This window comes from Eucyclogobius newberryi, unplaced genomic scaffold (assembly GCF_026437365.1).
Source record: "Eucyclogobius newberryi isolate DKJ021-1_F unplaced genomic scaffold, fEucNew1.0.hap1 SCAF_12, whole genome shotgun sequence".
Lineage (NCBI taxonomy): Eukaryota > Metazoa > Chordata > Actinopteri > Gobiiformes > Gobiidae > Eucyclogobius > Eucyclogobius newberryi.
This window is the reverse complement of record NW_027315746.1, coordinates 3,949,659-3,965,289: the sequence shown is the minus strand read 5'-3', so window position 1 is coordinate 3,965,289 and position 15,631 is coordinate 3,949,659. Positions and strand designations below refer to the sequence as shown.

General features: G+C 47.6%; 1 protein-coding gene across 1 annotated transcript in view; it reads right to left on the bottom strand.

Annotated features, from left to right (window-relative positions):
- LOC140355702 (uncharacterized) overlaps positions 1-6,360 on the bottom strand; it is a 31,243-nt gene extending 24,883 nt beyond the window's left edge. The window contains 1 exon segment of the mRNA XM_072440359.1: positions 4,545-6,360. Coding sequence (XP_072296460.1) covers positions 4,545-6,350 — 1,806 coding nt within the window. The 5' untranslated portion in view covers positions 6,351-6,360.
- Positions 6,361-15,631: the final 9,271 nt, after the last annotated feature.

Below are 15,631 nucleotides of genomic sequence, written 5' to 3'. Positions count from 1 at the left end.
GGTTAGTGAGAGTAAATATGAAGTGTGAAAGTGCTGTTTCTTCTCAAAGGTAAATCAATGATAATGAGGTGGTTGGAGGCTCAGCTCATGTGTGATCAGCTTCAACATGTTTAGTTTGGCTCAAAACCTCATCAGTGTTTTGAACTGGGACGTTCAGTTTGTGCGGCTCCAGATCCAATACTGATCTTTAATGTTTGTTCTTTACAATACTGATCCGATACCGATCTGATACCGATCTGATCTTCTTATATTTCATGTTTTTGACCCTTAGTTTAGTCTGATCTTGAGCCTTTATAAAACATGAAGAACACAAAGCTGAATTTGGCTCCAGTTTAATTCCATGACGACAGTTTCAATATGAATATTACAGAATAGTGTTTTAAAGTGGTCCACAGCTTCAGAGCATCACACTCACTGTGACAGACACATTGATGGATTGATGCAGGTCAAATGAGATGTGCATTTATATATTTGTGAATAAATCATTGGTGGACGACCTAAACTGTGCTTTCTTCACCTGTGAATGTGGATGTTTTTCAGACGTTCCACATTCTGCTTTGGAGCCTCTCAAAATCCACATTTATTCAAAGACAGATTTGTTCTCATCAATTCTCATTTATAAACATGAACGTTGAGATGACATGATTGACAGTTTAAAAGTGGGCGTGGTGTTCAGGGGAGATGTCCGTGGACACAGTGTGGATATTTGCTCCAACTAAAAGACTCTTTAGGCCCTTTTTACTTTAGTTTTTAGACTTGTTTTAGACCGGAGCGCCAAGGCACACGCATTTCCCGAGTCCTCACGGAGCGAGACGAGCCGGTCGTGACACACGGCTGTAAAAACACAAGATTCTATCAAGTCAAAGTACAGCACATTTACTATGTTGTGGAGACACCAGATTGTTGAACTTTAGCCTTCTTCTTTCACCAATAAGTGACTTTTGACTCCTTTGACTCGTCTACTGCCGCTTAAGTCTCTCACACACATGGATTGTAAAAGAACAATCAAAATACACAACTTTATTGATTCAGGATCAGATTTATATTCATGTCCACATCCAGAAACACTGCCCCCAGTGGTCACCACAGGAACTCTGAATGTGACAAAAAGATCAAACTCTCACAAGCAAAACGACAGATTTAAAAAGAAAATGTCAATCATGTCAAGTCATTTCAACGTTCATGTTTATAAATGAGAATTGATGTGAAAAAATCTGCCAAAACATTTATAATTTATATGTATTACCTTCTGATAGATTTGTAGTGATTTTTCACTAGAACTAAAGTCTCAATAACAAAACTCTGCTGAATATGACTGAGAATTAATATCATTTATGATGAAAAATGATCAGATCATCTTTGATTATTACAAAGTGTTATTAGGGATATTAGTGTGATTCTTCCCACTATTTATTTATTCTGCCCTAAAGCTGTTTGGACCTTTTAATTCATATTAAATGATATATTAATATATCTTGAGTAACAGTTAATATGTAAAACGCAGCCTAATTGTGTCTCAGACATAAACATATCAGTGTTTATTTGTGTCTGATACAATATGTCTTTGTGTCTTACATTCAATTAAAAAAGTCAAAGGTCCAAACGTGACTGTGTCATATTAAATAATGATTGAGACACGTCAATATCTCTTTGTGATATGAATCCATTATTATTTGTAGAAAGGATGAACAAAAACAAGTCAAAGACATTTCTTACATTAATACATGACATGTCCTCTGAGTGCGCCATCTAGTGGTGAAATCAGCCTTATTCAAAAGTGACTCCTACTTATTTATTTCTTCTGTATTTTCAGCTTTAATTGGCCTAAAAACACAATAAACAGTAATAAACGTGTAGTTTTGAAGAGAAAAAGAGCATAGATCATGTGACGTCTGCAGAGCTGAGCCGATGGTGCCCAGGCACATTGTACTCACAGCTCCTCAGTGTTTCTGCTGCTCTGGACTTCAGCCTTAACATTAGCAGTGACCGCTGCGTGTGGACCACGTGAGGACCATATGCACTTGTATGGAGCCCATCTAGTCACAGGTTCTGATCCCATACTCAAACATACATGTGTCTGTGTGACGGGGGAAAGGGTGGAGTTTGTGGGAGCTGTGGTGGAGGAGGACCAGGGCATCAGGAGTAACTCAACAATGTGGGCTCAGGAGTAACCGCAGCAACAGCCTCCTCTCACTGCCACCAAGAACACGACCTTTTAAGACATTGTTTGTCCCGTCTGCCGTGTCCAGGGCCCAAGCCTTCAGGGGCTTTTTCATCTTATATATGTTGTTTTATCATTGTTCATCGTTTGATGTTGCACCGAATCACCAAAGCAAGTTCCTATTTTGTGAATTATGTTCATTGACAATAAACCTTTTCTGATTCTAATTCTGATTCTGACTTCTTCTTTTGCATTTACCCCTTGACTACAGATGCCACAAACTGCAGCACAAACAGACGGGCAAAGTGTGAGCGGCGGCCGAGGCGTCGGAGCAGGACAATATGTTTCCAAGTCCAATTCATGACGACAGACGAGTACGAGAGCGAAAGCTCAGGATAAAGAAGACGCCGTCATAAATCTGTCTTATAATAATAAGGTATTATCATATTTACCTGTAAGATTAGGAGAATAAAGATGAATGTAAAGATCGCCCTAGTTCAAATGTAAAGTTGGACAGTTCCTCCAGTGAAACAGTTTCAGTCTGATGTTTGTGGAAGTTGCTGCTTGTCAAACCTCTAAATGTGTCGATAAGTTCAAATAAAAACATCAGATCTACAGCTGTGAGTCTTCTACATGTGAAGTTGTACCAAATAAAATACTACTCACATTTTCCAGGACCTGGAACCATCCAGCGCTTTCCAGAAGGATCCAACCTGGAAAACACAAGTCTAGTTTAGACCAGAACCTGGACCAACCCCTGAACCAGAGCCCACACCTGACAGACTGTAGGGGGCAGTGTGGTCTCACCTGACAGACTGTAGGGGGCAGTGTGGTCTCACCTGACAGACTGTAGGGGGCAGTGTGGTCTCACCTGACAGACTGTAGGGGGCAGTGTGGTCTCACCTGACAGACTGTAGGGGGCAGTGTGGTCTCACCTGACAGACTGTAGGGGGCAGTGTGGTCTCACCTGACAGACTGTAGGGGGCAGTGTAGTCTCACCTGACAGACTGTAGGGGGCAGTGTGGTCTCACCTGACAGACTGTAGGGGGCAGTGTGGTCTCACCTGACAGACTGTAGGGGACAGTGTGGTCTCACCTGACAGACTGTAGGGGGCAGTGTGGTCTCACCTGACAGACTGTAGGGGGCAGTGTGGTCTCACCTGACAGACTGTAGGGGGCAGTGTGGTCTCACCTGACAGACTGTAGGGGGCAGTGTGGTCTCACCTGACAGACTGTAGGGGGCAGTGTAGTCTCACCTGACAGACTGTAGGGGGCAGTGTGGTCTCACCTGACAGACTGTAGGGGGCAGTGTGGTCTCACCTGACAGACTGTAGGGGGCAGTGTGGTCTCACCTGACAGACTGTAGGGGGCAGTGTGGTCTCACCTGACAGACTGTAGTCTCACCTGACAGACTGTAGGGGGCAGTGTGGTCTCACCTGACAGACTGTAGGGGGCAGTGTGGTCTCACCTGACAGACTGCAGGGGGCAGTGTGGCCACACCTGACAGACTGTAGGGGGCAGTGTGGTCTCACCTGACGGACTGTAGGGGGCAGTGTGGTCTCACCTGACAGAAGGCAGGGGGAAGTGTGGTCTCACCTGACAGACTGTAGGGGGCAGTGTGGTCTCACCTGACACACTGTAGGGGGCAGTGTGGTCCCACCTGACAGACTGTAGGGGGCAGTGTGGATCGTCCCATAGCGCGGTCAGTCTCTCTGCTGAGGGTCCTGGATGGTTGTAGCTCAGGTCTAACTCTCTTAGATGGCAGTGGGTGGAGCTTAGAGCTGAAGCCAGATCAGCCCCGCCCCTTTCTGAGACCAGACATCCAGACAGCCTAAAGACACACAGCATTACACTCATGTGGAAACAAGGGGCAGAGTGCATGATGGGAGTGTCTCACCTGAGAGTCTCCAGTCTGCAGGGGGCACTCTTCAGTCCATCACACAGCAGCTCCACTCCTGAGTCCTGGAGGTCATTTTGACTCAGGTCGAGGTGAGTGAGACTGGAGGAGCTGAGGACTGAGGCCAGAGGACCACAGATGCTGTTTGTCAGGTTACAGCCGGACAGACTGAGGACAGAGAGGGAGATTAGAGCGCACTCACACCTGATCGTAAACAAAGTGTCGACTATGAGGTCCGTTTGGCCGATGTCAGTCTGATTTGTGCTTCAGTGATGCTGCTGGAGGAAGTGGACCTTATGAAAGTCTGTGTGTAGTTGAACTTTAGGATTATATGGCCTCGAGGACATGTTTATGTACCAGTGTTTTCACATTTTAGCTGCTTTTGTTGGACACATTACCCTGGAATGTTCTGCCATTTGGATTTAGGGTAGACTTCGAGTTGAGAGTGTTAACCACTCTGCCACAGTGTAGTTTGTACTCAAATGGCTTTGGTGGAGGCCTTGATAACCGGCAGCAGATTCAGCAGAGCCTTCTCTGAGGGACAGTATTTCCTCAGGTCAAACTCCTCCAGGTCTGAGTCTGTGGATAGTAAGAGAAAGGCCAAGGCTGACCACTGAGCAGGAGAAAGTTCATCTGCCTTCAGGCGTCCTTCTCTCAGGGTGTTTTGGATATCCTGCACCAGACTGTGGTCGTTCAGCTCGTTCAGACAGTGGAACAGGTTCAGGCTTTTCTCTGTAGACAGACCCTCATCATTGAGCTTCTGTTTAAGGTATTTTACTGTCTCTTGATTGGTCTGAGAGCCACTTCCTGTGTGAGTCAGCAGACCCTGCAGCAGCCTCTGATTGGTCGGCAGAGACAGGCCCAGGAGGAAGCGCAGAAACAGGTCCAGGTGTCCGTTTGGACTCTTTAAGGCCTGGTCCACAGCAGAGCTAAAGAAGGCTTCTTCAGAAGAGTTTGATGGGGACAGCAGGTTCTCTCCAGAGCTGAAGAAGGTCTGATGGACGTGAAGAGCAGCCAGAAACTCCTGCACACTCAGATGGATGAAGCAGTAGACCTTATCCTGGTACAGGCCTGGCTCCTCTCTAAAGACCTGTGTGAACACTCCGGAGTACACTGAGGCCGCTGCAGCGTCCAGCCCACACTCGCTCAGGTCACACTCGTAGAAGATCAGGTTTCCTTTCTGCAGCTGCTCAAAGGCCACTTTTCCCAGAGACTGCACCATCTCCCTGGTCTCTGGAGTCCAGTGAAGGTCTGCCCCTGATCCCTGGTGATACTTGATGTTCTTTACTTTGGCCTGCACCACCAAGAAGTGGACGTACATCTGTGTGAGAGTCCGTGGCAGCTCTGGTTCCTCTGTTTGTTCCAGAAGCTTCTGTATAACTGTGGAGAGGATCCAGCAGAAGACCGGGATGTGGCACATGATGTGGAGGCTGTGGATGCTCTTGATGTGGGAGAGAACAAGTTTGACCTGCCGCTCGTCTCTGAACCTCTTCCTGAAGTATTTCTCCTTCTGCGGGTCGGCGAACCCTCGCACCTCTGTCACCATGGAGATGCACTCAGCAGGGATCTGATTGGCCGCTGCGGGGCGCGTGGTTATCCAGAGAAGAGCGGAGGGAAGCAGGCTCCCCCTGATGAGGTTTACCAGCAGCACGTCCACTGAGACGGACTCTGTGGGGTCGCTCAGGACCCGGGTTTGGCTGAAGTCCAGAGGAAGTCTGCACTCGTCCAGACCGTCAAAGATGAAGAGCACCTGGAGCTGTTGGAAGCTGCAGAGAGCTTTGGATGGACTGAAGAAGTGGTGCAGCAGCTCCACCAGGCTGAACTGTGTGTCTCTGAGCACATTGAGCTCTCTGAAAGTGAACGGGAACAGCAGCTGGAGCTCCTGGTTGGTCCTACCTTCAGCCCAGTCCAGACTGAACTTCTGAGTCAGCACCGTTTTCCCCACACCAGCCACGCCCTTCGTCAGCACGACTCTGATTGGTCCCTTTGTCTGTGCTCTCATTGGTTCTTCTCTGATTGGGAGTTTAAACATGTCTTCACACTTGATGGCGGTCTCTGCAGAGGCCGGTTTCCTGGTCTCGATGTGTCTGACCTCATGTTGCTTTGTGGCCTCTCCCTCTGTGATGTACAGCTCTGTGAAGATCTGCTTCAGTTCAGAGGAGTTTCCTTCTTTAGCGATGCCCTCACACACACGGCTGAACTTCTGTACCAGACAAGTCTTCACTTCTCCCTGAACCTTAGAAAACAGACCTGTAAAAAGATAAATCTGCATCAGACGTGTAACTGGACACATTGGGTTCAGTTAGAGCAGAGAGAGCTCTGGAGATTTTATGAAATTCAACCCACTATTCCGGCCCCCGTCCTGGTTCTTTAAACTCTGGAGGATGATGTATGGAGCGGTCACTCTTTAAGGACAGGTGGCTCTGTCTGGACCTGGAAACATCAGCTCAGTCACAGAATAAACTGCAGAAGGTTCTAACCATCCAGTCCATACACCAGAGCTTCTCAAACTGTTTCTGCTGCGATCCCTTTAGGGGATTGTTAGTGAGAGCCCGGGACTGTGTGTCTGACACTCGGACCTGCAGTGTGGGGGCGCCCCAGGGCACTGTCCTCGCGCCCTTTCTCTTCACCTTCTACACTGCAGACTTCAGACATGACACGGACAGCTGTGTCCTGCAGAAGTTCTCTGATGACTCTGACATCATCGGACTCATCACGGACGACGATGATGCGGAGTACAGAGGACTGGAGCAGGACTTGGTGGACTGGTGTCAGCGGAACCACCTCCTCATCAACGCGGGGAAGACCAAGGAGATGGTGGTGGATTTCCGCAGACGCCACTCCACTGCCCCCTCACCAGTGAACATCCAGGGACGGGACATTGAGAGAGTGACTCATACAAGTAACTGGGTGTTCATCTGAACCACAAACTGGACTGGACTCATAACACAGACGCACTGTACAGGAAGAGCCAGAGTCGGCTCTACCTCCTGAGGAGACTCAGGTCTTTTGGAGTGACAGGGCCACTCCTGAAGACCTTCTATGACTCTGTGGTGGCATCAGCTCCTGTAAGTGTGGCCTGCTGGAGCAGCAGCATCACAGAGATACAACCAAGGTACAGCCCCGTTTCTCTGCTTTACCCGCTCCACAGACGGGGGCAATCTGGTCACAAAAATGGACTCAAATGCGTCTTGATTGGGCTAGAGCAACGCCGGCGTCTGGTATGTGGACTGCCGCTTCTGTCCCAACGTCTTTGTTTTGTTAGTAGTTTCCATTGTTTTGTTTTGTTCCCGCGTCTCTGTGTTGTCTTCTGTCTACATCCCTGTTCCTTAACTTCATCGGACATTACTGCACCGTCCATCGCTCATCTCCTCCCTCACTCCTGGACTATCTACTGCCCTAGCCGCCAGCTAACAGCTGGCTTAACACCTGCTGAGGTCCGTCATGGTATCGCGGGGCCTCCCTGCCGTGCAGACAAGGTCTGGGGCCAACGCCACTCACTCCACCAGCTTCAACACCCGGTCCACTGTTGCTTTTTCACAACTCTCTGCCCACCAGCTTCTAGTTAACCAGCTTCTAGCCACCGCCAACATTCTAACTGGATTACTCTCATCTGCTGTTACGTTCCATCTCCTCCTCGGACTATCACTCCCGCGCCTCCAGGCCACCGCTCCACCAACTTCTCGCCTACTCACCTACACCGCTGCTGACCTTCACCTCCTCAACCATAATCACCGTCTCCCAGCTGCTGCTGCCTCTGCAGCTAGCTCAGCTGGGATCCTTCGCCGGCCCCGCTACATCCACAGGGGCTCTGGTCTCTCCCATAACCAACACTCCAACCACGGCTCACCTATCCCCTCACTCTGGACTAGTTTTCGCCCCCCCGTCACCCCCACCAGCCGCACTGCCAACCTCAGCAACCTCCGCCCCCCCACCCCTGCGCCCCCATCCATCTCCGCGCCCCCATCCATCTCCCTTGCACTGCTGAACTGCCGCTCCCTCTCCAACAAATCACCTGTTATATCTGAACTGCTACTGGACAATAACATTGATCTGCTTCTCCTCTGTGAAACATGGCAACAGCCCCTGGACTTCTATGCTCTCAACCAAGCCACTCCCTCCAACTACACTTACACTGCCAAACCCCGCCTCTCCGGGCGTGGGGGAGGTCTTGCTGTTATTCATAAAAAATCTACATCCATCACTGAACTGAACCTCAACCTTCCATCCATCTCATCATTTGAATACCTCGCCTTCTCCCTCCCCAACTCTATCACCGCTATCCTGATCTATCGTCCCCCAAAGCCCCACCCCTCTTTCCTCACTGAATTGTCCGAACTCCTCACCATCGCATCCTCTCTCTCTGCCCGCCTCCTACTCACTGGTGACTTCAACATCCACATTGACTGCCCCAACGCCCCACTGACATCCGACTTCCTCTCTCTCCTGGACTGCTTCCATCTCACCCAACATATTGACTTCCCCACCCATACCAAAGGCCACACTCTGGACTTAGTCTGTTCCTCTCTCCTACCCATATCTAAGCCCCACCCCCTTCCCACTCTCTGATCATCTCTGCATCCTTTTCGCCGCCCCCCTACCCTCGCCCCACAACCCCAAAAAACGCACCATCACCTACCGCAATATCAAGTCAGTCAACCCCCTCACGCTCTCCCAGCTCATATCCTCTGCTTTCCCCCCTGACTCCCCCCCCCTCTTCCCCCGACGACTATGCTGTCATGCTCAACACCACCCTCTCCAACTCCCTTGACTCCCTAGCCCCCTGGAAAACCTCCTCCGTCTCATACATCAACCCCGCCCCCTGGTACACCCCTGAACTCCGCACCATGAAGCAGACTGGCCGCCAACTTGAACAACTCCTCAAAAGAACCCGCCTCACCGTCCACGCCGAAGCTTTCAAATTACACATCTCCACCTACCGTGACGCTCTCCAAGCCGCCAAATCTGCCCACCTCTCCACCCTCATCAACAGCTCCCACCGGAGCCCTCGCACCCTGTTCTCCACCGTCAACAAGCTGCTCCAGCCACCGGACATCACTCCACCCTCCTCCCCTGACCTCTGCAACTCTTTCCTCCTTGCCTTCAATGACAAAATTTCCAAAATCAACAGCTCCATGACTGCCGTCTCCATTAACTCCATCACCACCCCCACCCCTGCCCCCCCTCCTCTCCCTGACCACCCACCCTTCCCTCCCCTCACCACCTTCTCCTCTGTTAACTCCTCTCATATCATAGACCTCATCACCGCTTCCAAAACCACCACCTGCTCTCTCGACCCCCTCCCAACGACTCTAACCAAGGCCTGGCTCCCTGCTCTCATCCCCCATCTCACCACCCTCTTCAACCAGTCTTTATCCCTCGGCCATGTTCCTTCCATCTACAAACTGGCCTCCATCACCCCCATCCTCAAAAAACCCACCCTAGACTCCGCCAACCTCTCCAACTACCGCCCCATCTCCAACCTGCCGTTCCTCTCAAAAACGCTGGAACGCATCGTCGCCGCCCAACTTCACACCCACCTCCAGTCAAACAACCTCTATGAACCCCTCCAATCTGGCTTCCGCCCACTTCACAGCTCTGAAACAGCCCTGGTCAAAGTACTCAACGATCTCCTCACCTCTGCAGACTCCGGGGCCCTCAACATCCTGTTACTACTAGACCTCAGCGCAGCCTTTGACACTATAAACCATTCCATCCTCCTACAAAGGCTGCGCCAACTGGGTGTTGAGGGCTCTGCACTTGACTGGCTCACATCCTACCTCACCAACAGGCAAGAGTTCATTTCCCTCTCCGGTCACTCATCCACCCTCTCCCCAGTAACGCAGGGGGTCCCCCAGGGCTCAGTCCTCGGCCCCCTCCTCTTCATCTGCTACATCTTCCCCCTTGGTCACATCCTCCGCCAACTCAACCTGGACTTTCACTGCTACGCTGACGACACCCAGATATACCTCACCACCAAATCCACCCAAAACCCTCCCCTCAGCCACATCGAAACCTGCATCTCTACAATAAAATCATGGCTCACTCTCAACTTCCACAAACTGAACAGTGACAAAACAGAGCTCCTCCTCATTGGCACCAAATCCACTCTCAATAAAACTGGTCCCTTTTCACTCAGCATCGACACCTCGACCATCACCCCCTCTACCCTGGTACGCAATCTCGGTGTCATCATGGACCCCACCCTCTCCTTCACTCCCCATGTCAGCCACATTGTCAAGACCTCATACTTCCACCTCCGCCGCATCGCCAAAATCCGACACTGCCTCACCCTCCCCGCTGCTGAATCCCTCATCCATGCCTTCATCTCCTCCCGCCTCGACTACTGCAACTCCCTCCTCACTGGCATCTCCTCCCATTCCCTCCACAGACTCCAAATGGTCCAAAACTCCGCTGCCCGCCTCCTCACCCACACCCGGTCCCGTGATCACATCACTCCCGTTCTCCGCTCTCTCCACTCTCTCCCCATCAAGCAGCGCATAAACTTTAAAATACTCCTCCTCACCTTCAAAGCTCTTCACCACCTTGCCCCCCCCTACCTCTCTGACCTCCTCATCCCCCACCGCCCCACCCGAGCTCTCCGATCCTCCTCCTCTCTCACCCTGACTGCACCAACATCCCGACTCAAAACTTTTGGCGACAGAGCATTCTCCCGAACAGCACCCCGACTCTTGAACTCCCTCCCCCAACCTGTCCGCCACTCTCCCTCACGCACAACATTCAAATCCCGCCTAAAAACATACCTCTTCACCCAAGCCTATGACCTCCCCTACCCCTAGCCTCCTCTACCCCATTGCCTACTCTTCTACCCCCTGTTACATCCCCATCTTTTTCTCTCTACTTCTTCTGTCTTGTTCATTTTATCTGTATATTAATGTGTACTGTACGTGTTGTCCCCCCTGTCTGTAAATACCCCCCCCCTTTTTTATATATGTTCAGCGTCTTTGGGTCACTGAAAAGCGCTATATAAATAAAAGTTATTATTATTATTATTAGAGAGGGAGAGGAAGAAGCTGGACAAAGTCATCAAGACGTCCAGCTCCGTCCTGGGCTGTGCTCTGGACTCGGTGCAGGAGGTGGGGGACAGAAGGGTCCTGGCTAAACTCACATCTATGCTGGACCATGAGCAGGACACTCTGTCCACTCTGGAGAGAAGCTTCAGTGCCTGATCCACCCTCTCTGTGTGAAGGAGACGTGCTAGCCCTGAACACGTGCAATACTGACTTAACCATGTGCAATACCGTCATATTCATGTGCAATTACTGTCACACTCACACGTAATTAATGTCATTCATGTGCATATAACTGATGTAAATAAGAGTGTTTACTTTACCATTATTATTATTATTATTTGTCTTATGCCAGCTATTTTTATTTGTATTATTATTATATTTTATCTTTATTTTCTTCTCTCCATTCCCTATTAAGATATGAGAGGAGTTTTGTTAATAAGAGTTTTTGTTTTTGTACATAAGAGTTCTTCTATTAAGAGTGTTTTTTAAACTTCCTATAAGTTATCTGTCCTTTCCCCCTGTATCTACTGCGTTGTAACACCAACATTTCCCCATGTGTGGACAATAAAGTTATATCTTATCTTATCTTGTTCACGCCCCCCACAGCCTCCAGAAATATAAACTCATCAAATAAAACACATGCACTTTTACTATAAATGCCTCAATTAAAGGCGTAATGAACGATTTTCTGGCCCAAATCTGAGTCTCATTTCCTCGTCGCGTGGACGGCCGATTAGTCCTGCCACGTATCAATCATAAAACGCACCTACTGCTCACCTGCAGCCTCTTTCTGGCTCGTCTCCAGGACAGCAGCACGTTTCACTGTGTCTAAGCGCATGGATCTATCATAATATAGTTCCCTCTGTGTAGAGGACAACATTAAGACAGAGAAAGACAGTTTGAGCTCAGAAGAGACGGAAATCTACGGAGACGAGAGACGCGATGTGATCCGTCGCGCTAATAAACAAACGCACGTGTTGCAACGAGGCTTTGATGTGCCTCCGCAGGGGATGAGTGCACATGCGAAAAATCCTCCTTTATTCCTTTGACCTTAAATACACAGCAATAATGAGAGTTTGACATAAATTACATTCATTTTTAGTAAAAGTGTCACTCTCTCTTATGGTTATAGGAACTCTGAACTGCACATGAGAAGGTTCTGGGGTCTTACTCTGAATCTGGTCCTGGTTCTTTAAACTCTGGAGGTTGATCTTTAGAGCGGTCACTCTTTAAGGACAGATTCCTGGGTCTGGACCTGTAAAACACAGTCACAGCTGTTGTTAAAGCTGCTGCTGCTTCACTGAACTGTAACTGTCTGAAGTGTGAAGAGTCAGACTCACGGTGGATCAGTGCTGCCCCCTGGAGGCGGCTCCTTCACAGAGTCACTCATCATGGACCTGAGGAAAAGCACAGGAAACAGTGACTGAGACTGAGCTCACTTTACTCACACTAAAGTTTCCTTTATTCATGGGAAACACAGTGGTCACATATAGAAATAAGTCATTTAAATACAACGTAAAGTGCCTTTCATCTGGCTGTTTGTGTCACATTAAATGTATGAGACGTCCATAAGAATAACCCAGACTGTGGCATTAGTCCAGGATAAAGCTCAGTTTGTCTCTGTTAAACTTCCGCGTTACAAACGCTCTTTAAAAGCTCTTTAACCTGTTACCATCCACCTATTTTCGCCCTGTGCACAATGGTTGGACCCAAATGGCATTGCTTATTAAAAGAGGATCTTATGTTCCACATGCAAGTGTGATGCATCATTAGAAAGCTTAGGCCTTCTAGTTTCTGCAGATGTGCACATGAACACTGTCAGGGCTTCAGAACTTACACTACAGAGGCCCAAACATAAACCAAACATCCTTTTTTTTAGTCTCGCCTGAATATTGTCAATTTGTAAAGGTCCTGAGCATGACATACTTCATTGTGTGCTTATGCTGCTCACTGTACATGATTGTATCTTATTGACAACAACAACAACAACTGTGTAAAGTTTCAGATCTCTGGGAACAGGCATTTTGGTGCTGTTGACCTTTTTGTATCAAAAAGTATATTCGGAACAAGTGATCCAAATATGTCCCAACTGTGCCAAACTGTTTTATTACAATTTTAGCTCCTCTATGATCATAAAACATACATTTGGATGTTTTGTAGGCCACTAATACCTATTATAACTGCTAAAAACAATGTATGTGAAAATGTGTAAATATGAGTTTACCCATTTTTTTTTTTTAATTATATTTTTGTTTTGTTTTTGTATTGATATAATAATACATATATCTAACAAAATACGCGTCCCAAAGGCTAATAAAATCAGAAAACGTGATGCGTAAAATCTAGTCGCAAAATGCGGAAAAATCTAGGCTCTGACAGCACGAGAACAGGGAGAATTCTGTGTCAATAAGGCCTTTGTCCCGCCTACCAGGAGAAAGGTCTCCTCATTGGCTAGAATAATATGTTACTCAAAGTCTCCTGTGTGAGTGTTAGCAGAAGCTAAGGGCTAAAAACAAAGATGGACGCCCGCTTCGGAAGCGCCGCATTTTTTTCCTCCGGAGGCTGTAGCAAACAAACCCGGTGACAGAGTGGATGGTCTCATTGTGTAGGTAACAGTCTAAGGAAGAGATCGATGTCAAACACTATCTTATAAGTCAAACAGGTCATTTGTTATGGACGGAGAAATGCGCCGGACAAGCGCATTCTCGTCCGGCGAGAAACGAAGAAAAGTTTGTTTACTTGACAATATCTCGAAATCGGAAAACTTCAGGAAAAATAGTGAAAAAAAAGTGGATATTGTTTTTCAATGATTCCTTAAGGACAGATTGAGCACAAGGATGTACAGAATTAAAGCCGTTTCGTCCGTCATAAACAGCAAACAGGACATGCGTTTGTAGAAGTTGAGACTTTCTCACAAACTATTCGCAATTGCTTCTTGGGGCATATTATTCAATGTAAATCAATGACATATTCGTTTTGCTGAGAAAATAAGTTTTAAAATGATGTATAACTTGCTGGTATTGACCACGTAAATAAAAGTGATGATGTAAGCGAACTTTTGTAATTTGGAAAATGCTCGCCGGCGCACAGGTGGATGGTAACAAGTTAAAACTCTTTAAAGCTCTTTAAAGCTCTTTAAATCTCTTTAAAGCTCTTTAAAACTCTTACATTTGTGTTTTAGAACACGAGATCTGTCGAGTCTCAGTTTGTGACTCACATTTCTCTTACTTTCACTTTCCTGCAAAAACACGCACACGACTAAAACCGGATTAAAAGATATAAAAGAGATATAAAAGAGGCTGTGAATTAAAGTCACTCACGTGTCGCTTCTTGGTCTCACTTCTCAGTCCGAGGAGGTTTTCTGCTCCTTAAATGTTTATGTTGCGGTTTAGTGAGAGGAAGTGGGCGGGGCTTAGGTTTCCTTACGCTTTATCTCGCGGCCGTGGCTACAGAGCTCAGACTCAAATAGCCTAGCACAGGGATGTCAAACATGCGGCTCGCCAAACGTTTTAATCTGGCCTGCCGAACATTTTGAATTAATTAATTAGTTTTTTAACTTTTTTTTTTTTTCGTTCATAGAACCGTAGTTACATCCGTAACCGTTTTTAGCGCTAAAACTACACGTCCCACAATGCCGCTGGTGGCCGCCCCTCCCCGCGCGCCCCTCCACTGCTTTGTGTACTGCCTGAGGGAGAAGTGCTGAGGGAAGTAAGACGTGCGTTTGCGCACTTTACAGCACTTACGCACCTCAGAGCAGAGGTCTGAGCGAGGACAGAGACGTGTGGCTTTATGAAACACGTGGAAGAAAGAAAGGAGACGGTTTTGTGGATGTTAGAGCTATGCTAAAAGTGTAAATGTGGAGCTAACAAGAAAACTAACTTCTGTGATGATGCTCTGTGAGGAAAACATCCTCTACAAACCTGGACAGATCAAGAGCCTCAGATAAAAACACAGGTCAGAGTGTAATAAAGTCTGAACATGACTGTGACACACTAATGTGACTAAACACAAACACAATGACCTCATTTGAGTCACTACATGGATCATTTGTCACTGAGATCAGCTTAAACTATGAAAATAGCTCATATTGAGTTTGAGCAGAAACACGTTTGTGATATGAACAGTTCATATCATAAATCACATCAAAAGTCCATGTTCCTGCTGCTGCATGAATATGGACTCAGTCTTTCACCTGCTGCACATTTGTGCAACAGTCTCCACAACTATTGCTAGGCTGTAAAAAAGCTATTTATTTTTTATTGTTTTATTTTGTACATAATATTTGGCCCATGATTTGACAAAAGAGTTTGGTTTGTTGGAAACTGTGGCTCATGCACTTATTCTATATTTTCAAGGCCAGAGGCGTAACTTAACCTCCTTAAACGCTCCACGTTTGTTTGTTTTTAGAGGTGAGTCAGTTCAGGTGAACAGAGAACTACAGAGAACTACAGAGAACTACAGAGAACTACAGAGAACTACAGATGACTACAGAGAACTACAGAGAACTACAGAGAACTACAGAGAACTACAGAGAACTACA